This window comes from Phalacrocorax carbo, chromosome 1, assembly GCF_963921805.1.
Source record: "Phalacrocorax carbo chromosome 1, bPhaCar2.1, whole genome shotgun sequence".
Lineage (NCBI taxonomy): Eukaryota > Metazoa > Chordata > Aves > Suliformes > Phalacrocoracidae > Phalacrocorax > Phalacrocorax carbo.
In genome coordinates, this window is record NC_087513.1 from 200,571,068 (window position 1) to 200,594,375 (window position 23,308).

Sequence of the window (23,308 nt, forward strand, 5' to 3'; positions counted from 1 at the left end):
GTACCATGCTGAAAGGTCCTGACATGTGGCTTTGCCTTATTTTCATTTCTGTTGGGAGAACTGGGGAGATAAATCAGGAAGTAGTGAAGGCAATTCTGAATGCATCTCACTAGGAAGGATTTTTTTTTTTTTCTTCTGGATTAATTGAACATGGATCAATTTCCCAATTCAGTTCACTGTGTGACCGAATGAAAACTCGTGCTCGTATAAGGGGGTGTGCATGGGCGGCTGGGGTTTGTACAGAGGACAGGATCAATGCTTTTGTCAACAGTGCTGGTTTATTCTGCCTTAAAGTGATCAAGAAACTACAGACTGAAGGGACTGTGAAGTGGTACCTTAAATCCTGGTTTTATTTGTTTGTAAATGAGAATAGAGGAAACCTAGCTTTTAGAGTTCATTTGATTTGGATGAGAATTATACCCCAAGCAACCCCAGTATTGTGGTTTTGAAGTACAGTTTTCAAATACTGATGTTTGATATTTAAAAACCTTACATTTATCAGCTGATAAATTTCACCAAGCGTACAGATCCTTGTAAGACCCTTTTGTTACTAGTTTTCCTTTTGGCCAAAGTCACCTGTAATTTAAAGACCTGCTGTTTGTGATGCATTTAGATGTTGCAAGTAGAGCTTTCCAGCTGGAAGAAGCCAAAAAGCATGAATGTATACATCTTTCTGAACCTGGAATAGCAAGAAAATTGTAAAAGATATTGAAGCAGAAGAGAAGTCCATAGCTGCATCCTCAGTAAGCCCGCTTGGGTAATTCTACAGCAAAAATTTACCTTGAGGAGCAGGATTGTTGTTGTTTTCTTTTTCTTTTCTTTTTCCTTCTTTGTTCTTGGTAGTTAGTGTGATATTTCTATTAAGTAAAATGAACACCCACAAATAATAATGTTACAGGTTTTCTGTCTATGAAGGTATCCCAGATTGAAATTCAGTGCAGGCTAAAACATGTTTGGATTCTCTTGGTACTGAAAAAAGAAAACCCAGTAACTTTGTCTTAAACCTTTTTTCAATGGTAATGAAGCGTTTCTTTTATGCACTACCAGCCCTCATTTTTCCTGTCTGGACATTTGATTTGTTTTCAACTGCTAGCCTTCCATGTGTCCAAAGTGCAGAAAAGATGAAAATTTATTAGTTGAGTTGTTCCTAAATTGTTTGTGGCTTATGAGTAGGTTTATAAATGGAACTCTTTTGCCTGAATTGAGATATGAATTTTTCAGTAAAGTTTGTGTGGTTGGAGAAGTTAGTTTTTATGTATATTCCTCTTGAAGGCATATGAGTAGCTTTTACCTTGCTTTTTTGGTACTTCATGAAAGATACTAGGGAATGTTGTTTGGGGATACTGTTTCACTGAAGTTGTTTAATTATTTCCACATTATTTTTTTCTCTCCTCATCATTTCCACTTTATCTTAAATATTTAATTTCTTAATTGCACTTTTTCCTATTTCTTTCCTATAGGTAATTTGTTAAAAATAAAATATCTATATAAATACAAATATATATATTCACATACATATGAAACCTAAATAAGATGATGTGTGTTTTAATAGCCTCTGAACTGGTGTGCTATCGTAAATATTTTCCTAGTTAGTTGTCGGTGGGAGAGCTAAGAAGCATTGCTATTATCAGGCTTAATGCCTGAATATGCAGTTAAGAAGATAGAAGTTTTCTGCTCAACAGTAAGCAGGACTGTGAGAGGACACCATCGTGCATCGGGCTGCCATAAGTTGGGAAAGCTCCTCAGTAACAAGGCTTTGTGAAACAGGACAGGAAGATAATTGGAGATAAAAGGTAGATTTATTAATATTTCTTCTCTTTGCACTTCTAAATATGTCAATACTTGATATCTATAAGTGCATCACAGAATATTTTCTGATTTAGTAACATTAAGCATTCTGATCCTAATTTTTCTAGTCTGAAACATGAAATTAGATCAGAATAACAGTTTAAGCACCCTAGACACTGAACAAGCCTGCATTTTGCCACATGGGATTAGATAGCTCTCATGGGGTAGAGACAGTGTGTGTATTGTGAATGGAAAGTCTGTGCCTAAAAGTGCAAAATGTGTAGATGTCTCAACTGTTTTTGTGTGCTAAGCTTCAGTGAGAGAGACATTGACTTGTTTGAATGTAGCGTCCTTGAAATCACTATAAAGAATCTGCCTGTGCGGTGTGTCTGTTGCACACTGTGTGGATGTCTCAGCTTGGGTAGAACAATATCTGAAACATCAACGTTCCTTTGAGGCAGATCATTTGCAGTGGTACGAAAAATGGGAAGTAAAAGGTTAAACGAGCAAGAAGCAGATTGAAAACAAATGGAGAAAAGCCAGTTCTTCACAGAATGGTTGCTCCAGGATGTTGTGGATATTGGAAGCTTAAGCAGATTCAAGGAGAGACTGTACAAGTTCATGAAAAGTAAATCCCTTGAGGATTGTCAGAATGATGTTTGGCTCTGAATTGCTGAGTTGCAAATGCTTGGAGGCATCTTTCTTTTTGTACTCTTCATATGGCATTCACTTTTGGCTACTGCTGGAGAAGGCAGTTGGGCTTTGGTTTGTTCCAGTATAGCTGCTTTTATGTTTTAATCCGCACGTAGAAAGTGTTCTTTATGGTGATTCTAAATAATTTGTGGTGTGCATTATTTGTGTGCTTTGGATTTTGATTCTTTTTGATTTTTTTTTCTCATCTTCTATCGTACTTCCATCAATATGGTCCCTGCATAAGAATTAGAGTCAAATCTGCTAAATGAAAACCAGTTTGCTTTTGTGTTGTTACAGACTGACTTAATTCTGCTTGTGTTTTTCAATCAGGAAACATATTGACATGATACAAAACTAGGTAAATCTAAACTCATGTCGTGGTAGATGAAGTATAAGTGTATGCATCTTTTAAAACTGTTTTCAATTCCAAACGTAGTATAGCCTAAAAGAAAAAGCCTTCTCAACACTAAGCCTGTTCCTTAGGGTTTAATCAGTATGCAGGAGACAAGAGGTAGTCTCTGCTGAGCGATTGCTAGAGACAGTTCTTAATAATAATGAATTGTGTTTAAAATACAAAATCAATACAAAATTGAATGAAAAGTAGAATGTGGTGCTTTTAAGCAAAATAACATGGTAGAGGGTATACTATCATAGAGTATTTAAAAGGATAGTGAAGTTTTGAAAAATACAGGCTTTTCTGTCATGCATTTGAGAAATTATGGAAAACACAAATGATGTCAGCATAGCAAATCTTCATTTGAGTAACTCAGTTTTCTATGAAAGTCCATCAGCCTTCAGTCTAGCATGATTCATTTAAGAAATATACTTAAAGCATAAGGAATAAAACAGTTGTTGAAGTACATATATATATATATTTATACACACATACACACACACGAAATTCCACGCACGTGTATTCCACAAGATATATATGTACATTCCTCAAGACAGAGCAAAAACTCAAGAAATCTACTCAAGTTTTTCTACTGAAGGCTTCACAGAAGCACTACATAACCTCTTGGGCATGAAAGATATCTGTTGACCAATAGTCTTCAGTTCTGGCAGGCACTGTATTTCACGTTACAATAGGCATCTAACTGACATGATGCTGCTTTAAAGGAGAAAACTTTTTAAAGGATACCTGTTGCCTCTGTAAGAGTTACACTCTTATGTCCATTGCTTGTGCATCTCACATGGAGAAGGTTTATAGTGCAAGTAAAAGTTAATTTAGCTAGTTTTACGGCGTAAGTAGGTCTCATCTTTTAGTGAAAACCTTCATAATATCAAGAGCTTCATGTACTTCAAATGTTTCTGCTTTTTAAAATTTAATTATTCTTCCCAAGTATAAATTGTAAGGATGACTAGGTTTCTAACACCTCCTCTTAGAAACCTCATCTGAACACAAGTTTTGATGTATTGAAGGTCTGATGTTTAGTCTGGATCCCCGGGATCCATTAGAGTCCAGACTGAGAGAGAATTCTGGGGAACCTAGCTCAGTATAAATGAAATTTTTTTTTTCTTCTTTTGGAAGAATTAACACCATTTATCAGAAAGGAAACTGAATACAACAGCTTGGCTTGTACCTCAAAACCCATTTATGATAAAATACAAATCATTGCATACCATTACTTGTAGTTCTGCATTAAGAGAGATGGGATGGAACATGCTGCCTTTTTATCCAGAGAAATTACTTGCAGCACAGTTGTTATCCCAAGACAATTTAAACCATATGACATTAGGAGTAGCTGAGAGGAATCAGTTGAGGAACAAACCTGAAATAATATCGGTACCAAACTCAACTCAGTTGGTTCTGATAATGATAATAGGGAAACATGAGAATGTTTCTTTATTTTCATGTATTTTCAAGATTGGCCTTTTCAAAAATAGCTTAAAAATGACAGTGATTCCTTGGAAAAAGAGACAGTTATCTGGAAGTGGACAGCAGGTTGACCATGAGCCAGCAATGTGCCCAGGCGGCCAAGAAGGCCAACGGTATCCTGGGATGCATTAAAAGGAGTGTGGCCAGCAAATTGAGAGAGGTTCTCCTCCCCCTCTACTCTGCCCTAGTGAGACCACATTTGGAGTACTGTGTCCAGTTTTGGGCCACCCAGTTTAAGAAGGACAGGGACCTGCTTGAGCAAGTCCAGTGGAGAGCTACCGAGATGATCAGGGGACTGGAGCATCTCCCCTCTGAGGAAAGGCTGAAGAGACCTGGGTTTGTTCAGCCTGGAGAAGAGAAGACCTAGGGGAGATTTCATCAATACCTATAAATATCTAAAGGGAGGGTGTCAAGAGGATGGGGCTGGACTCTTTTCAGTGGTGCCCAATGACAGGACAAGGGGCAATGGGCACAAGCTGGAACACAGGAAGTTTCAGCTAAACCTGAGAAAAAACTCCTTTCCTGTGAGGGTGCCAGAGCAGTGGCACAGGCTGCCCAGGGAGGCTGTGGAGTCTCCTTCCCTGGAGACATTCAAAACCTGCCTGGACGCGTTCCTTTGCCCCCTGCTCTGGGTGTCCCTGCTCAAGCAGGGGGGTTGGACAAGATGATCTCCAGAGGTCCCTTCCAACTTCTATCATTAAAAATGTAATAAAAAATATAACAAGTGGTGTGTTTGTGTATATGTGTGTATACATGTAAAGCTTAGTGATTAATACTTTGGAATAGGAAGTGAAAGAAAGAAATAAAAAAAGCAGTGCTTCTGATATGTTTTTTTGTTATCTTTAAAAAAAACCCAAACCAATACCTAACAAAAAAAATCCCCAAATAGTCCTGAAAATTAAAATTCAAAATTGCAGGTGCCAGCATGTTTAATTTTAGATTTGGGAATTGAGACTATAAACACAGATATTTTCTGCCATAAAAATACTTGGTTGTTAAAATTTACCTGTAATATGTTTTAATAGCGCATGATTGAGTGGCCTTTGATTGACATACCCAATGCAGAACTTAAAATACAGTTGTAGTAATGCTCTTAGGCAACAATATATAAAGGTATATGTTAAAATTATTTAATACTGCTTCTCAGAAAAATATAGCAGAGAAACTTGTATAAAAACCAGAATGCTGGGGATTAATGATCCTCACCAAGTGCACAGTAAAAATCTGTGATTTCCTTTGGACCTTCAGATGGTGGGGAGGTACAGCAACCGATGGCTCTTGGCCTCTTTATTCTCAGATGTTTTCAGCTCATCATGATTTCTAGTTCATGCTGTTCCATCACACTTGAATCTTGTCTGCAGGATGGCTGTGCCATTCTTTCTTCAGCAAAAGCTTGTGTTTTCCATACAAAGAGGTGACTAGCTGTAACTGAAACGGGATAATAAAGTGGGCATACTTTTCCAGAACAGCTTTAATATCATTAGTGCCTACTTTTTAAAAATAACAGGTATATGCAGTTTCTGGTGAGTCTATTTCCTGAAAACTCTTGTTGATGTCAGTAAGAGAGGATTACATAATTATTTATAAGGCAAAAACCTATTAGATAAACTGTTTTAACTTCCTGAATGTAATTTATAGGAAATTGGTTTTTGAAATTAAAGAGTACTGAAGAAATTGTGTCAGCAACTAAATGATATAAAATATCTTACTGGTTTCAGTACTTGTAACAGGTATAGAAGGGCAGAGTGGATAAAACTTCTTTAAAGGAGTTCAAACTAGTAATACAAAAGCTCTGGAGTATACTTTGACAGTGGAAGCAGAAGTCCTTTCCAAGTGCCATGCAGCACTTGTAGTAGATGGTGCCAGTTTTTCTTGCTCTTTTTTCCTTCTAACACCAAGTAGAATTTCTGAATATTTTTCCTGCTGTGTTTTTCACAATGAGGACAATCAGCCATTGGAATTATCTCCCCAGGGAGGTGGTGGATTCCCCAACACCAGACACTTTTAAGAATTGCTGAACAGGGTGCTGGGCCATCTTGATTAGACTGTGCTTTCGCTAAGAAAGGTTGGATCAGATGATCCTTGAGGTCCATTCCAACCTGGTGCTCTATGATTCTGTGATACCCTATCACTCTGTTTGCTCAGGGTGAATTCTGTTCTTCTTAACAAATTTGACACCCCTACAGCAAGAAAAAACATAAGCAAAAACATTCTGGAAAGCCTTTTTGTTGCAGTAGATACTTCCAATTTGAAATGGAAAGGTAGAACGTTGTGGATGCTTCTTTTGGTCCTCACACAGCCTCAGTAAACACATGGTATTACAGCTTTTTGGATTTAAAATAATTTACATATAAAACCAATTACAAAAGTGCGAACCATGAATTAATAATGTACTTTGTATGCTTAAGAAATGAAGCACAATTACTGTGTTCAAAATGAGGTTTTTGAAAGGAGAATTTGATCAGCTAATGACTGTTGGGACTACCTGGTCTTCAGTGTAATCGCAGGTTAGGTCTCATTAGCCATTGCTACCAACGTAAAGCAGAAGCATTGTGTAGAAATAAGCTGTTTAAGAGGAGCTATTAAACTATGCAGCCATCCTTCGAAGAGGAATTAAGACATTTGGCTTTTGGCCAGCACATCTTGATAACAAGATACTTTCAGCTAGCATATTTGTATATTTGTGCACTTAGGATTTTTGCAGAGGTTTTTCGTGGGCACTGCACTAACGGCCATGGAGAGTAGGGCGCTCTACCAGTGTCTGGAGTGGATGCACCACTACCAGTGTCAACATTAGCTTTCCCGTTCTGTTCTGCCTGTGAGCCCAGAGGAATTGCTCCTAGGTAAGATGATGTTACAGGCTCATTGCTTTTTCAAGTCTTTGGCTTTATCCTGATGTCTCCCAAAGTAACAGCAGTGTAACGGCTTGAGGGTATGGATATACGTGAGTAGAAGCTTCAAAGGACGCAGAGTTGAATCTGTTCTGCAACATCTAATCGTCCACACTCTTCCTCTACCTTTTTTTTTTGGGAGACCCTTTTATGCATATACATCCTTGATAATAAATTTGCAGATAGGACTACTTTTCTTTCTAATAAAAATACATTATTAAGCTCCCTCATATGCCTGAATTACTATTTCTGGTTGGGTTAATTTGTTGCTTTCAGTTTGTAAAATTAGCTTTCCTGGTACTGCATTCTCTTAAAATACCTCATATACCAGAGCTAGGGTTAATTTCTTTTCTAAATAGTGGATATTGAGACCTGAACATTTCTGAAACTTCTTGCAGTATTTTTACTGGACTCTTATATTTACTTGTTACTGAATTTTTATATTTACTTCAGTAAATGCTAGTTTTATTTAGATATGCCAAATTTCTGCTTATCACCTTCTTGTTCTTATATTACATTACTCTTTAAGTCCATAAATTCTTGTTTCATATTAAGAGCAGACATGCTGTAATACCTTTCTTTTTTATGGTCTGAGTATATATGTTTTGTATCAGATGTTCTTGCTGTAGAAGCAAGCCTTCAAATCATTGTTTTTTTAAAATGTCCTTATATCCCATACCTATGGTGGCTCACTGATTCTATGGTTAACTGACTAACCATTTCAAAGTGTAGTGAACAATTTAAAACATCAAACTGCATCTTCAGACCTTTTTTAAAAGTTGTATTTGCAAGGTGATGTGGCTTGCTGACGTTCAGTATTATTAAGTTGGACTTAATCAGTTTAGTTTTCCTCATTACTAGACACATGACTGGACACATTACAAGCTGCTGTAAATTATACATTACTAGTTCCAATCTTACTTCCACAGGCTGGCAGTATAACTTACTGAATTTAATTTGAGGTTTGTGTGCGTGTCAATTCTACTCACGAGATATTATTTTGATTGCCCTATCTTGGAGATGCTCTAAGGAAATAAGTACTGAGAGTGAATAGAAAGATTTTTGAATACTGGGATAATTGGAGGCATTCAGTGTAAAGAGGAGATGAATAAGAAGGTCAGGTTAGTTATTCTGAGTAATAAACAGTTTAGTTAAAATAACTCTTTTCATAATATAAGAAGAAAGAATTGTTGAATTTAAAGGGCAACTGATTTTATATCAATAAGATGAAATTATGTTTTTACATAACATGTTATTAACCTGTCTCACTGACTGGCGGAAGGAAAGGATAGAGACCAAACAATTAGTGCTTATCCAAGTAGCTAATCCTTTTAGAATAATGACTGTTTTGACTTGTAAATAGGAGCTATGGGTTTTTTGTGTGTCTTGGTTTGGTGGTTGTGTTTTGGTGTTGTTTTTTTTTGTCTCATGCTTTATACATAAACCTACCACTACCTGAAGAAGATACTCTTGTGTAGGCTAATTCATTTCTGTGTTACAGCCTGCATTATACTTTTTTTTAATGCTTCTCCTCACTGTTATGTGCAAGGTCCTGATTATGGCAGACCAACTCTTTGATCTTGTAAAATCTTTTTTTAATCCCATTTCTATATTAGCTTAATCCCTTTTGAAGTTGTAATAGTGATGCTTATTACTATGTTTACTCAGGCTTTCTTGAAATGCTAAACTTTTAACCTAGGTTGAAGTTTGTTCTTGCATCCCTTCCTCATGCTGCTATTTCCCTTAATCTTATTTTTTTCCACTATAAGAAACCCAAATCAAAGACAAATTTTCTACAGTGGTGTCGTGGTTTAGTCCCAGTCAGCAGCCAAGCACCACGCAGCTGCTCGCTCACTCCCCCCTGGTGGGACGGGGGAGAGAATCGGAAGAGGAAAAGTGAGGCAACTCATGGTTTGAGATAAAGGCAGTTTAATAGGTAAAGCAAAAGCTGCGCGCGGAAGCAAAGCAAAACAAGGAATTCATTCACTCCTTCCCATGGGCAGGCAGGAGTTCAGCCATCTCCAGGAAAGCAGGGCTCCATCATGCCTAATGTTTACTTGGGAAGACAAATGCCATCTCTCCAAATGTCCTTCCTTCCTCCTTCTTCCCCCAGCTTTATATACTGAGCATGACGTCATATGGTATGGAATATCCTGTTGGTCAGTTTGGGTCAGCTGTCCTGGCTGTGCCCCCTTCCAGCTTCTCATGAATGGGGCAGAGCACAGAAGGCTGAAAAAGTCCTTGACCAGTGTAAGCGCTACTTAGCAACAGCTAAAACCTCTCCACATTATCGCCACTGTTTCCAGCAAAACTCCAAAACATAGTCCCATACTAGCTACTACAAATAAATTTAACTCTGTCCCAGCTGAAACCAGGACAAGTGGACTGCTGTTACAGACCCGTGACCATTTAAGTTTCATCTTGCTGTGAGATCCAAGCCTTGGTCTTGCTATGGAGAATGGTCTACCTACTGATTTTATAGGCATTACTTTGAAGTGGACAGTTCCATTATTCACAGCAAATGGCAGACCCTGAAGGGTAGCTTAGATGCTTTGAAACTTATGTTATGTGGGGACTCCAGATAGTGACTACACTGAACTCCTCACTGATGAGACGTGCTCTTACAAGTAGCCAGCACTTTAGGAGGCAGACTGCTCCTTCTAAATGGGATTGACTCATCCTTCCAAGAACCTTGGTGATCCTGTGTAAACGCAACCTGGGAACTGAACAAAGGGTAACTGAAATGAGAGAAGAAAGAGTAAATGAAAAGAACAGGAGACAGTGGATGGAAGAAATAGCAATGACCAGCACTCTGAGAAGGGCTAGATGTCTTCTAGACACTTATTTGATATTATGATGTAAGGACAGACTTTTCTAATAGAGGAATAAGGCAATATTCAAAGCGTTTCTGTTGGCCATAGACTCTTAAGAGATAGGAAATGGGTTGTATGTGTAGTTCAGCATCTAATTCCTCCATAGCATTTGGTTGTAGAGGTTTGTTCCTTGCTGAAGACTTGCTGAGCTTTGTTATTGCTTCACTGTATTTTGATTGTACCACTTTAGTGTAGCTTTTGGTAAGCATTTGCAGACAGCTCTCAACTCATGCAGCATGCAGCTTTCTGTAATTTTGTGTTTTTCCTAGCACTAGTTGCTTACTATCTCACAATATACTGACTGTGAAAATATATTTTATTCTCTTTAGCTATTAACATTGAAAATAACTTCCAATTGAGTAGATCCTATCTCAGATGCTTGGCCTGCTTACTCCTTTTGTTCAACTATGCCAGTGTCTTTTCCTAAAATTAAGCTGTGTGCCTGGTGGCTGAGCTTTTCCATTTCCTCCTGCTGGGTTACAGAACAGACATAATTTCTGGGGAGTTCAGAAATCTTTTTTAGAACTGCATTTTATTTATTTATGTATTTAATTTAAAACATTTATCTTTCAAAACCAGACTTGTCTGCTTTGCTTTGTTCAGTTGGGTGTTAATCGCTGTATAGTGGTTTGTATGTTTGGTGAGAACAACTGTGTACTTTGCATATTTAATTGGCCTGAAGTAAGGATTCATGTTCCTTAATTAATGGCAACAAACAATTCTCCTCTCAAACTGTAAATACACACTATCTTTGTTTCACACTGTAAATCATACTGTTGGTGCAGCAGTCATCACAAGATTCAGGGATGGTGACTGAGGCTCTTCTCCGGTTTAATTTCTAACATTTAATAATATATATCATATTTAAGTACTTTAATATATATATTTTAAACCTATATTGTACTTATAATTATGTAGAGATAATATTTATCTGATTATAATTATTAAGAATTATATTCCTATCACCAACATCTCTGCTTATAATACATCTTAATATGTTTAATATTTAATTATATTTATTTAATAAGTCATTAATTCAGAAACTTGAGAGGTTTAAAGTAAACTATGTAATGCCATGCCACTGCATGAAGAAATAATACACTCTCCAGATATTAAAAGCAAGGTAAAACAGAAGCAAAAATCCAGACTCAAGTGAATCTCTACCTAAAGCACAAAAAGATAATTATTGCCTCTTTTATGAAAGATGGTAACAGTCCCTGGGAATATTTGTGAGGTCTTCTGGACGATTTCATAGTTTGTTAGTAGGACAGAAAGCAGATACTCCATTAATGTGCTATACTGAATGGCACATAGGTGTTACTATATACCATGGCCTATAGTTGTAAGAATGCAAGCCTATGAATGTGTAAAGAAAACATCAACAGATAAAATGAGAGTTTTAAGTACAGTCTTTCAGTTAGATTGGTATTTACACTCCTATAAATCCTTCAGAAAAGTATAATACTTCTCTGAGCCATGGCTTTTCCCTGCAAAGACTGTTTCCCAGTGTGCCACATTTGTTCGAGTGCAGGGGAATTCTTTTCTGTATTATACTTGTGTGAGTTTATCCATTACAAATGTTAGCTGCATTGCTGCATAATTCCTCGAATCAGCCTTTGGCACATTTTAAAGGTTCATGTTTTATTTGCCACCCTCTATTGTTTTGGTACTGAGGCCTATTTAAGTGATGTGGTGCATGCTGAAGTATGTGGACATTATGTATTGGGATTCTTTCTGAGACCTCTAGTGAAAATCATCTCTTCAGGGCAGCTTGCTTGAAAACTCCTTTTACTGACATTTCAATTTAAGGGTGATTCCTAAAGTTTATCCTGTTTAAAAAAAAACCAAACAGTTGTGGAATAGGAAAGTCTTATAGTTAAAATGCAAATAATTAACTTCTTATTTAAATGTCATCTTCTGACTTTTTCTGCCAGAAAGCTTTCTGCTTCTGATGTGTTTAGAAATAGCTTTAGTATTTATTGTTAGTAAGATCCTCCTCAAAATCAACGTTTACCTTGCCTTTTTATGTTAATACAAATAACTTTCTATATTTATGCTGTGTTATTGAGTTCTATTTAGACAGGATTTTGACTTCTGAAAGATTTCTTTACCTCTAATAACATCTTTAATCTTCTGAATAATCATGCCTGCATATTTGATCCATTGGATTCATCTTGGTTCATAGTATGTATTTACTTTTAGTCTCTAACATGACTTCACGTTAGTCTTCATGCTGACCATAATTATTTTATCCTTTTATCAGCTCCTTTTAATTTCTCTTTGATGACCACTTCTTTTTTGTACTTTGTCTTCTAAAGCTAAATATTACTATAATTTTAGCCTTTTCCTTTTCTTTGGGATATTAGATCTAAATACATTATAGTCAGTCTCATGTGCCTTGTGTCACGACTCTGGATTCTTCAAAATTAGGGGAAGAAAAAAAAACTCAAACCAAAAAACAAACCCTCACAAAAACCCCAAAGACTGCCAGCTGTAGGGTTTTGACTCAAAGAATTCAGTATGTATTATATCTAGATGCATCACTTCATGCTGTGTAAATTGGACCCTGCTGAAGTCTCGTATTAGAACTTAATTATGCCCTACTGTCTTCCTCTCTAGTTTCATTGCACACTATGAATCTATGGTTCTTGGTAGTTTTCTAGCCCATCTTGTTTTGGTTGGTTTGTGTGGGTTTTGTTTTTTTTTTTTTTTAAAAACAAAACAAAAGATGATGATTCCTTCTTATTCTTAAGCAACTGTTCTGTTCTATAGTCCTTGATGTTAGAAGAACCTTTCTAATACCTAACTTGCATTTCTTCTGCAACTTAAACCTTTTAGTTTTCCTCTTATTCATCACATACTCTGCCAAAGCCTTTTGAGTTTTTGCAGCCTACCAGCATGAGTTCCCTAATTTTGTCTTCCTTCTCTTCCAACTCTTCTTTTTTTTCAAAACGAACTTTTTGTTGCCCTCGAGTCATTCTTGCTTTTTTCCATTTTCTCTCCTGTTAGGTTTGTATTTTTCTTGAAGTGTAATGCACGAAATAGACTTCAGATGGCCTTAGACCCTTGCATGTGGAAAAATGGAAGCATTCCCACAATAGCTTATCCTGGTATACATCTTGAGTATATGTTTCAGTATAATGCTTTTTTTTTTTTTCATGAAACATGTTTACTTGGTTTGTGAACCATTTTATATCTGCAAGGTCAGAGCATTCACCTGGAGAAAAGATCATATCTAGAAAGGACTACTTCTAAAGCAGAAGCGTAACAGCAGCTACTGAGTTTTATATCATGCTAAATTAATGAAATATTCTAGTGCAAAGTTCAATAGTGAATTGCTTATTGCTAGAATAATTAGACAACTTTGAAGGACCTCACAGGACAACATTAACTGGGAAGCTGAGAAAGTGATTTCTGAGGCAGAACTAGAGCACCTTTAAACAGTAAAAAGGTGGGAAGGAAACGTGTGCCTGTCTATGTGGATGATCACTATTGATATCTGTATGAAACATGATACTTTTATTTAAAAACATTCCAGAAGCATGTCCAAAATAATAGTCAGAAGCTAATAATCGTTTATGGGCAGATTTGGTAATTTTTCTTCTCTCAGTCTATAAAAGGCTTTTTTTTTTTTTTTTTTTAAAAAAAAGTTTAGTTTTTGCTTACTGTATTGTATTTTTGTTTGATCTTCAACCAGACATTTAAAGTTTGGTACCAGCCTACATGAAGTGCAATATTTGACATGTTGAAAGTTGACCCTCCTGTTGAAGGAAACTTTGAGAAGAATTTGATTATCAGATGCATTAAGAGAAAGGAGAAACATTTTAGTGGGCACAGAGGCAGCTCTATTTTACTAAGTTTCCACCCCCATGCCAACTCATTCCATGGTTCAGATCCAGAAGATACTCTTCTGAAGATATTCTTCTACTGCCTTGTTAGTGTGTTGGCATGCAGAAATGAGAAGAAAAAAGAAACTGCAACTGTTGTTAGGATCTAACATTTTGGAGCCTGTCTTCAAAGGCACGTAAAGTTTATTTTTCTGGCATGTAGAAGACCTCGTGAATGCTATTCATTTTGGGAAAATAATAGGCTGCTCAACAATGGCATCCTTTTTGAAATGTCTGTGTTTTAGAAACTTTAGTGAAGACACTTAAATCTTCAAACGGATGTAATAGAAAAATAGATGCTTGTAAGTCGACATAAGAATCCGATGTTTACACTTCTGTGCAGTTGCTAAGCAAAGCAGCGTTGCTGTTGTAATGTCTATTCTTTTCCGTAATTTGTCTTTTTGAAAAGTCACGTATACAATGAGGTGAAAATTGAGAGACTGGGAATGGAAAAGATGCAGCCATTCCTTGTGGAAAACTTCCATCCCGTTTCTTGTCTCAGCAACACAAAGGTGTGGGGAAGGAGGGACCTGATTTGCCTGAAGTCTGCATCTTTTTGGAGACTCCATGGGGGCAGCAGGCCTCTTCATAGTTTTCAGTGACTAATCTAGCAAGTAACCATTTCTGAAGGGTCCTGTTTATGTGAAATCTCCAGTCATGTACATCCTTTCACTCATTCAACTCCTTTTACTTGCTGCCCCTTCTGTACGTTAATTCAGCTAGTCCTCATGGGAGAGCTGCTGTATCCCTGCTTGGCCATGTGGGCGTGGTAGGTTTGGGACAAGATGGTTTTTTTCCTCTACAAAGGTCTGTTCCATTTCAGACTAATTAGCAATGCTCTGGATTTTTGAGTTTTCACTGCGACATCTTCAATTATGTCTTCAGCTTCCAAACATGTAAAGTTATCCAAGTCTTTAAAGATCTAGGGCATTTGGCATGTTTCCTATGATATGTTCTGTTGGTGTTAACTTCATCTTCACTATACCAATCTGCTGTATATAAATTTTTAAAGTTATTTCCTGTTTCCTTTCTACCTTTTTGTACTGTTCTTTTTATGATTTTCCTCTACGTGATTATCTTGTGTTCTGTCTAGAATATTTAGCCTGTGAGTATATTTGTCTTTTCCACCATTTCAAACAAAACTTAGTGCTTATTTCAACAAAAAGTTGCAGATGGGTGAGTTCCTTTTTGTCAAGTGATGTGCTTCTTAGGAAATGTTCCCTCCCCCGTTCTGGTGTTTAAAACTTTGCTTTTTCTTTGATTTTTTTGTCTTCCCCAGCTCCTTCACTTAAACTGTTAAAATGGTTTCTACTGTCTGTCACAGTACTGAGCCTTGCAAGTCATAAAGTCATAGGTTGTTTAAGCATTACAATATTCACAAATGTCTACCTGTTGTTGTTGTGGGCGTGGGGTTGTGGGTTTTTTTGGTTTTGTTTTTTTTATTAACACACAGAAGAAATGACCAGTGCCCTAGCAACTTGCATTGGTTACCTCTTTGTTATTATATCCAGAATACTCCATTTGCATTTATATTGTATTTAAAAGTGTGGTGTACATCCTGCTGCTTTTCCCTCATGTTGTATTCTTACTCCACCATGTTGTCCTTTGTCTTTGCTCATCTAATGCTGATTGGGTGGTTTTTTTGTTGTTGTTGTTATGTTTTCAAATTAATAGTGCTTTTAATGCTGCAGTGATAACTAGGTCTCACACCTGTCTGAGCAGCAGAGTGATGACATGAAAACACAGTTTCCCCCCTTCTGATTGTCTCTCTCTCTAGCCAAGTTTGACCTTTAGCAAATGGCAAGTGTGGGTGGAGGCACATGGCCTTTTTCTCCTGTGGCAATGAATCACCTCTTCTCTCCCTCCCAATAGAGATAAAACACCTTATATTGGGAAAAAGTAACAGCTGAGGCAGGTATCTGGCTGATGCTGGAAATAATGATCATTGTATGAATATCCTCTGAAAATATCATTATTGTTATTGGAGCCAGACCAGTGTTGGACATCTTGGTTTGCTTTGCAAAATGAGATTTGCCTTTGCTGATAAGGAAGAGAGAAGTTTGGCTTACCTAGACAGCTTTTTGGTCCATAACTTCTACATTCATTCTTGGAAAAATATAATTAAGCTGTTGAAGATAGCATACTTCAGTATCTACAGAATTTTCAGGCTTTATTGAGGTTTCTGGAACAAGCTTTCATTAGGCAAGGATGGCAGATGTAAAGCAGACGTCAGTTGTTTGGTGGAAAATAGTTTCAAATTGAGATTAATAAAGTTGTTTATAAAATTTGACAAAGGCTGTTCTAAGATCACCAGATTTAGTAATATCCCCCTTATTTGCTCTAATTTAATCAACCAATTTACCTAAACATCTTTATAGTATAATCAAGTAGCTCTCAGGCTTTTTTTTTTATTCTTAGTATTTTCAGAAAGTTAAATACTTATTTTTCTCATGAAGAATTTCTGCCTTTTAAAATTCTTATGTATGCATGTATGTATATATCTCCGTCTTTATTTAAGTCTGAGAACACTGCTATGAAGTGGGAATGTGCTATTGTCCCTGTTTTGGAGGGAGCTCAGCTGACCTGGCTCTTGACAAGACATCTGTCATCTGAGTGGACGTTAGTCAGCTGAAAAAGCAGGAACTTCCATTCTGAACGAGAAGGTAGTTGGTGGGAGCAGATGAAGGTATGGGAAGACTGAGGGTTGGGTGCATAAAGGGAGTGGTATGGAACAGCACTTAGCACTCCCCTGCTTTACCTGTAGGCAGCTGGCAACAAAAGTGTAAGCTGGAGTTTGCTATAGCTGAGGTGTAATGAAGTATTTAAGCAGTCATTTGAGAAATGGATATATTCATTCTACTCCTTGGTATTTTGTCTGAAGGACTGGAATCCATGGGAGTGCTTTCATCACTGAGCTATATGATAATGCTTCATTTTCATATGTGCTGATAAAGTCTGTCTAGCTTAATACCTGCTGAACAGGTATTCAAGGCTGCCTCCTCCTCTCTCTGCTTGGTGGGTAGAGAAGTCATGGGAGACGGATTTGTAATCTTCATGAGCTGCATTGAAGTTAAATGAGTGAATGATACTCCTCCAGAATATTTTTACAAAAGGGTATATTTTTTCTGAATTAAATCTGTGGCCACAGCCCTTTTTAATGAACTCAAGAGTGTTAAGGAGCACTGGATAAAACTTAAGGATAAGGGTGCTTAGTCCAGGCATTCTTATTGGGTTGGGATATGGAATAGATGTTAAGCCATCCATCTCTGGCAAAATGGGAGCAGTTTTGGGCATGACCGGAAACATAACTCAATATGACTCTAAAACTCCACTGAGAAAAACTTAGGTACCCATAAGTGCTGAAGGGTAGACCAGGAGTTCAGGGATTAGGCTTTTTTGTCCAGACTAAGATGACCTCACTTGTAGGTAACTGCTTGAGACAAGTGTTTGCTTTTGGTCTTACAGTTATGAAGATGCCCAGTATATTAAGGTTTTAAACTATCTGGCAAAATATTCCTGTTGTACAAGGAAAATGAGGGATCTGCTCTGTGCTCGTTCAAGTGATAGTGGTTTTACTATCCATTCACCTGTCACTGGCTGACAGATTGAACTGAAGCCAGGCAATTGGCAGCATGCTTCTTGGGCTCTGATAAAGAAAAGTCAACATTACTAGCAGTTTTCATATTAACCTTCCATCTATGTATGTATCTATGTCTAATGGTAAGGACCACTCTGTGAACTTCTTTCTTTCTGATATTAAAAGCTCTACATCCATTGTAAATAAGCAGCTGCATTATGTTGTGTATTAGGAACACAGGAAGTCTGCTTAAAGACTATTTTGTATGTGTAACAATGTTAAATATTAAACTATAGAGTAGAAAATTGCTGAAAAACTTGTAGCTGATAATACAGAAGATGTTAATCTGAAAATACATTTACAAGAAATTAAATTCTGTTTAGTTTTATGTGGGGGGAAATGATAACTGCATATTTTTTTAGTATTTGACAAAACCGATTATTTCACTCAACCGTGTTTCAAGGCTACATACTTAGATTGTTAAAAAAATAAGAGTTATTTCAGAATGTTTTTCTACTGTATTTTGTCCAGAGCTAGAGCAGTTTTAGGAGGATGAACGCTTTAAGCTTGTTTCAGTTGCTCATTTCTCTCTGTAATCCTACTAGTTTATGGGATTTTTGAAAATGGCTTTTTTTGACGTTCTTCTACAGGTAATAAATTGGTGTAATAAATTGCACGTGCATGATTAAAGGGTAGCATTCTGGCCTCTAGAATTCTCATTACTTTGTATAATCTACAAGATCAAAAACACAGCTCAGGATGTGAGTAGCTGGCTCACAAACTCATTTTTTGACTTGCTGTCAACCAAGAATCCCATGTCTTTTTTTCTAGAGTTGCCCCTAGTCTGTCTTCAACCTTTGCCAATGCATGAGTTTGTCCCCAGGTGCAAGACTTAGCGTTTGTTTGAGGTTCCTGTTAGCCTATTCTTTCAGTCTGTTCAGCTCCCTCTGAATGGCAACCCTACTCTGTCTATCAACTGTACCCCCATCCTACCTCTGGTGTCTCGGTGAACTTGCCAAGAGTGTGTTCCATTGTCCAGGGCGCTGAAGTTAAGTTGTGCTGATCCCTCCATCAACCCCTGAGGAATGGCATCTGTAACAATGTACTCGTTAAACTATGAGGAGGCCAGTTTGACTTCGAAGCATTGATAACTGCTACTCTTTAAGACTGCTAATCCAGACAATTTCCCATCCATCTTGCAGTCTACATATCCCTCCAATTTGGCAACAAAAATACCATGAGATTGCACTGAAAACCTTGCAAACATCAAAGTAAACAACATCCCTGGTACTTTCCTTGTGCACTGAACCAGTCATCTCACCACAGAGGGCATATTTATCAGGCATGATTTGCTGTTTGCAAATCCATGTTGGCTGTTCCCAATTGCCTTGGTGCTGTTGTGCTTGGAAAGGGCTTCCATGAGGACTTGTTCTGTAATTTTTCTGGGGACTGAGGTGAGGGTGGTCATCCTGTTGTTCCCCATGAGTTTCTTCTTTGTGTTTTTGAAAGTGACTGTGTACATTTATCTTTTTCCAGAGGCATCCACTGATCACCACTACTTTTCAGATGTGATACAGACAGACCTATCCCTCAGGGGACTGGGGCATCTCTCTTCTGAGGAAAGGCTGAGACCTGGATTTGTTCAGCCCAGCAAAGAGAAGACTGAGGGGGGATCTTATCAATGCTTATAAATATCTGAAGGGCAGGTGTCAAGAGGATGGGGCTGGACTTTTTTCAATAGTGCCCAAGGACAGGACAAGGGGCAATGGGCACAAGTTGAAACATGTGAAGTCCTACCTGAACATGAGAAAAAACTTCTTTCCTGTGAGGGTGCCAGAGCAGTGGAACAGGCTGCCCAGGGAGGTTGTGGAGTCTCCTTCTCGATATATTTAAAACCCACCTGGATGTGTTCCTGTGCCCCCTGCTCTGGGTGTCCCTGCTTAAGCAGAGGGGTTGGACAAGATGATCTCCAGAGGTCCCTTTCAACCCCTACCATTCTGTGATTCTGTGACCTCTTGTCCAGCTTAATCAGTATGTGCATCCCATCTAGATCCATAAGCTAGCATATTTCCAGTTTGGTTAAGTGGTCTTTAAGTTGATCCTTTCCTGCAAGTAGTACTTCTCTCTTCGAAGCTCTGCTGCTAGGCACTGGGGCCTGAGAAGCCTGAGGGTAGACCTTGCTGATAAAGACTGGCAAGGTATTGAGTGTCTTAATCTATTTCATCTGTCATGTTCTTTGTCACTAGGTCTTTCTTCTCTTTCAGCAGTGGACCTATGTTGTCCTTGCTTGTAGAAGGATATCCAGTATGTTCATGGAACCCCTTCGTTTTGTTATTTGCATCTCTTGCTAGTTTCAGCTTCAGCTGTGGTTCTCCTAATTCTATCCCTGCATGCCTGGAAAGTGCTTATGTGTTCCTCCTGGGTTACTTGTCTCAGGTTCTACCTTCTGTAAGCTTCCTTTTGTTTTTGTTAGAAGTTCCTCATTTAGCCAAGATCAAATGGATCCTTCTCATCCTCTGTGGAGGTTGTCATTGAAGATCAATGAGATCTCATGGGCACCTCTGGCATTCATGACCACCCCCCATGAGATCCTGCCAAGCAGATCCCTGAATAAACTCAAGTCCATTTTCCTACAATCCAGGGTTTTCCTTTGTTCTGTTACTTGCTTTCCTCACTTCCCTTAGAACCTTAAGCTCTAGTGTCTTGTGGTTGCTGCAGCCAAAGCAGCTGCTGACTTCCATACTTCGATGTCCCTGATTAGACTGGTGTTTTTTTTTAAATGTATGAGTAGAAAATTCAGTAGAGCAACACTGCTAGTCAGTTTGTTAAGCGTTTGTGTCACTATGTGTCTTCAATGCATTTGGAGTGTGGCTTGCGACACAGCGCCTTACTGTGTTGCTCTTTCAGCAAGTGAACTGGTGGTTCTGTTCCACCATGAGGCACAAGGGTAAGTGTGTGAATGCTTCCCTCGTTGCCATGTCCTGTGTGGGCCTCTTCCCTCACATCTCTAGCACATCAAGAGCTTGGTTTAGTCCGGTTTGGACTATATCCTCCTCATGATTCCCAAATTTCTTTTGGTGGGCAAGTGTAGTTTATTTGAGAGTGAATGTGTTTGCCATCCAAAGACAAATGACTTATTTGGCATATATCAGGCAAACATTTTTTTTTGTTTCCATATATTTCAATACACGTAGAGATGATTCAAATGTCATAATTTCTGCCTCCATCTATAATATAATTTGACGTAAATAATCAATGTACATCCACTCATCTCTTTCTTCTTCACTATAGAGATACTTCTGTTGAGCCGTTTCTATCTCCTATTCTGCATATTCTAGAATGGAGGGTAAAACATTTTCAGTGTTACACTGTGATAAAGGTGATCTGTACTGGTGGTAGGTACAGTGTAGGAAAGAAAAGTTTGATCTAATGGAATGTGTTGAAAAGCAGTAGCTCATGTTTTGGCTGGTTTGTTACCCAAGTTTTGAAAGGAAAAAAATAGACTGAACAAACATGAAAAAACCCCCAACACCCCAATTCACAAAAAGTCCAGAATGGTAGTGTGCTGTAGCTTTTCAGGTGGTTTTCAGGAATGCATCGTGATGATGGTGGTGCATATTAATTCAGTATTATCTATTTAAGTCTTCAGAAGCATTGTATTTATTCTGGGGATGAAGCTTTATGAGAAAGAACCAAGAATACAAACTTGATTCTTTTTGGAAAGGATTTATTAACTCTGTACTTAACTAGCTGAATATATTTTTAATATTCTGTTCTTTTTTTAATGTGGAAAAGAGTACCCTGTGCAAGATAATACTGTCTCCTTTGAATTATAATGAACACGCAAAATGTAAGAATGTATTATTTAATCTTTAGGTTTTTAAACATTTATATAGTGTGGATTAGGTGTTTCTTTTGATTTTGTCTGTATCATCTGTTTTAAAATATATCTTAACCTAACACAGGCTTCAAGCCGTCAAGAAGATGAACAAGTGGTCCTTGTCAGAACAGATCACAGTGGACGGGCATGGCCTGTGACCGCACCAACTGAACCACAGGAGCCAAAAGGAGGACGGAGAAAGCGAGAGATGGTAAGTTTTACAAATGTGAATATTAAAGTGTAATTCTGAAATGGTTTTGTAGTTTTACTTTTATGGTGTCATAATTAGTGAGAGTGTCTTATCAGAATGTCAATAGGTAGTTAAAAAGTTCCTTTTAGAAGATTTTAACTTCCTTTTAGAAGATGATTGTAATTAAGTGTTAGAGTACATATTTATTAAGCATATATTAAGTTTATTTTCAGACTACGTTTCCCTAGGGACCACTTTAGGGCTTATTTAAATGCACGTTCAAGGAAAAGTGAGTTTTTCAAATGATCACAGTCTCTTAGCCAAGTAGCTTATATTACATAAAGTTATATAAATAATGAAGATTAGCAAAGGTGAATATTTCCAAAATAAGAAGGATTTTACTGAGATACTCAGGTCTCAGGAGCTAATTTCCCTTTTCTTTTTTCCTGATCAAAAATACTGCCCTGCTGATAATAAAAAGTATGACTTAATCTTTGTAACAAAGCGCTTTGGGGAACAGTGAGAAGCTTGGAGGCTGGAGCAGTGTTTTATTCTTACGATATTTGCCTGCAACAGTAAATAAATGAGTATTTCAATCCTCTTGGGATAAGAGGAGATGACAATACCTCATATTTCTAGCACATATGTTCCTGATTAGTGGGGCAGCTCAGTTTGTAACACTGCTATGGAGGAGTGAAAGGCACAAGAGTGTGAGGTATTGGTTTTCATCTATCTGTATCCATTTTGGAAAATGCCATCTCTGCTTCATGTTAATGACCATTCCCTGGCTCCTTCAGGATTTAATTTAGTCTTGCCCTAAAGGACTGTTCTCTTGTGCATTCTAAGATGGCAATATTTCCCAGCAGAGGTACCACATTTATACAAGTTTTCAGTAGTGCCTGTGACTTGACAATTCAAAAGCTTCTGTAAGTAATGAAGATTACTTTTTGGAATATTCCATTTTTGTGAGCCAATTAGCTGTTTCAGTGAATTACTATACATCTTTCCTGAGTGGTAATGTTGTAGTTCTGATAGCTTAAGGATGTAAAGGATACAGTGATTGTGGTAAGAGGTTATATTTTTTATTTAGACCTACTGATGCAATTGAAGAAAGGGGAAGATGTTCTTTTCCTTAGCTCAAATAAAGCAGCAAGCCCAATTGTTTCAGATGTGCTTAGCTTGATTCATGATTCTTTAAACTTGTTGAAATTATTAGGATCTGAATTTTATAGTTGATCTTTCTCACTAGGCTAGTATTTATTTTCAATATGTTTATTTCCAGGTTCCTACTCATATAGATAAAGAAAGAGTAAGATATTTTCAGGATGATGATAGCATGAACCTGAAGGATTTAGTCAAAAATGAGAAGATGAGAACAGCAGAGGATCAAAACTCACTGTTCATGCGTATGGCATCAAAGGTAAGGTGTCATGTTTATGGCTTTTTAATTAAGCATTTTGTTATTAAAAATATCAGGGAGGATATGAGGCCTCAGTGCTCTAGATATATTGCCTTCAATTGAGAATTCTGTTTGTCTTGAATAATAATGAAGTCTATTGGAAGATGGTCCTGGTAGATGTTACCAAAGTGATGGAAACCTGCATGCATGCAGGAAATGAGGTGTGTCCAATTCCTTCGTAGAGGTGATTG

At 37.5% G+C, this 23,308-nt stretch overlaps 1 protein-coding gene across 2 annotated transcripts in view; it reads left to right on the forward strand.

Annotated features, from left to right (window-relative positions):
• The window catches only part of CWF19L2 (CWF19 like cell cycle control factor 2), a 93,558-nt gene that overhangs the window by 39,294 nt on the left and 30,956 nt on the right, over positions 1-23,308 (forward strand). For both annotated transcript variants that reach the window (XM_064441267.1, XM_064441268.1), the window contains 2 exons: positions 21,554-21,679; positions 22,941-23,078. In XM_064441267.1, the coding sequence (XP_064297337.1) occupies positions 21,554-21,679; positions 22,941-23,078 (264 nt within the window). The remainder of the gene's footprint in view (positions 1-21,553; positions 21,680-22,940; positions 23,079-23,308) is intronic.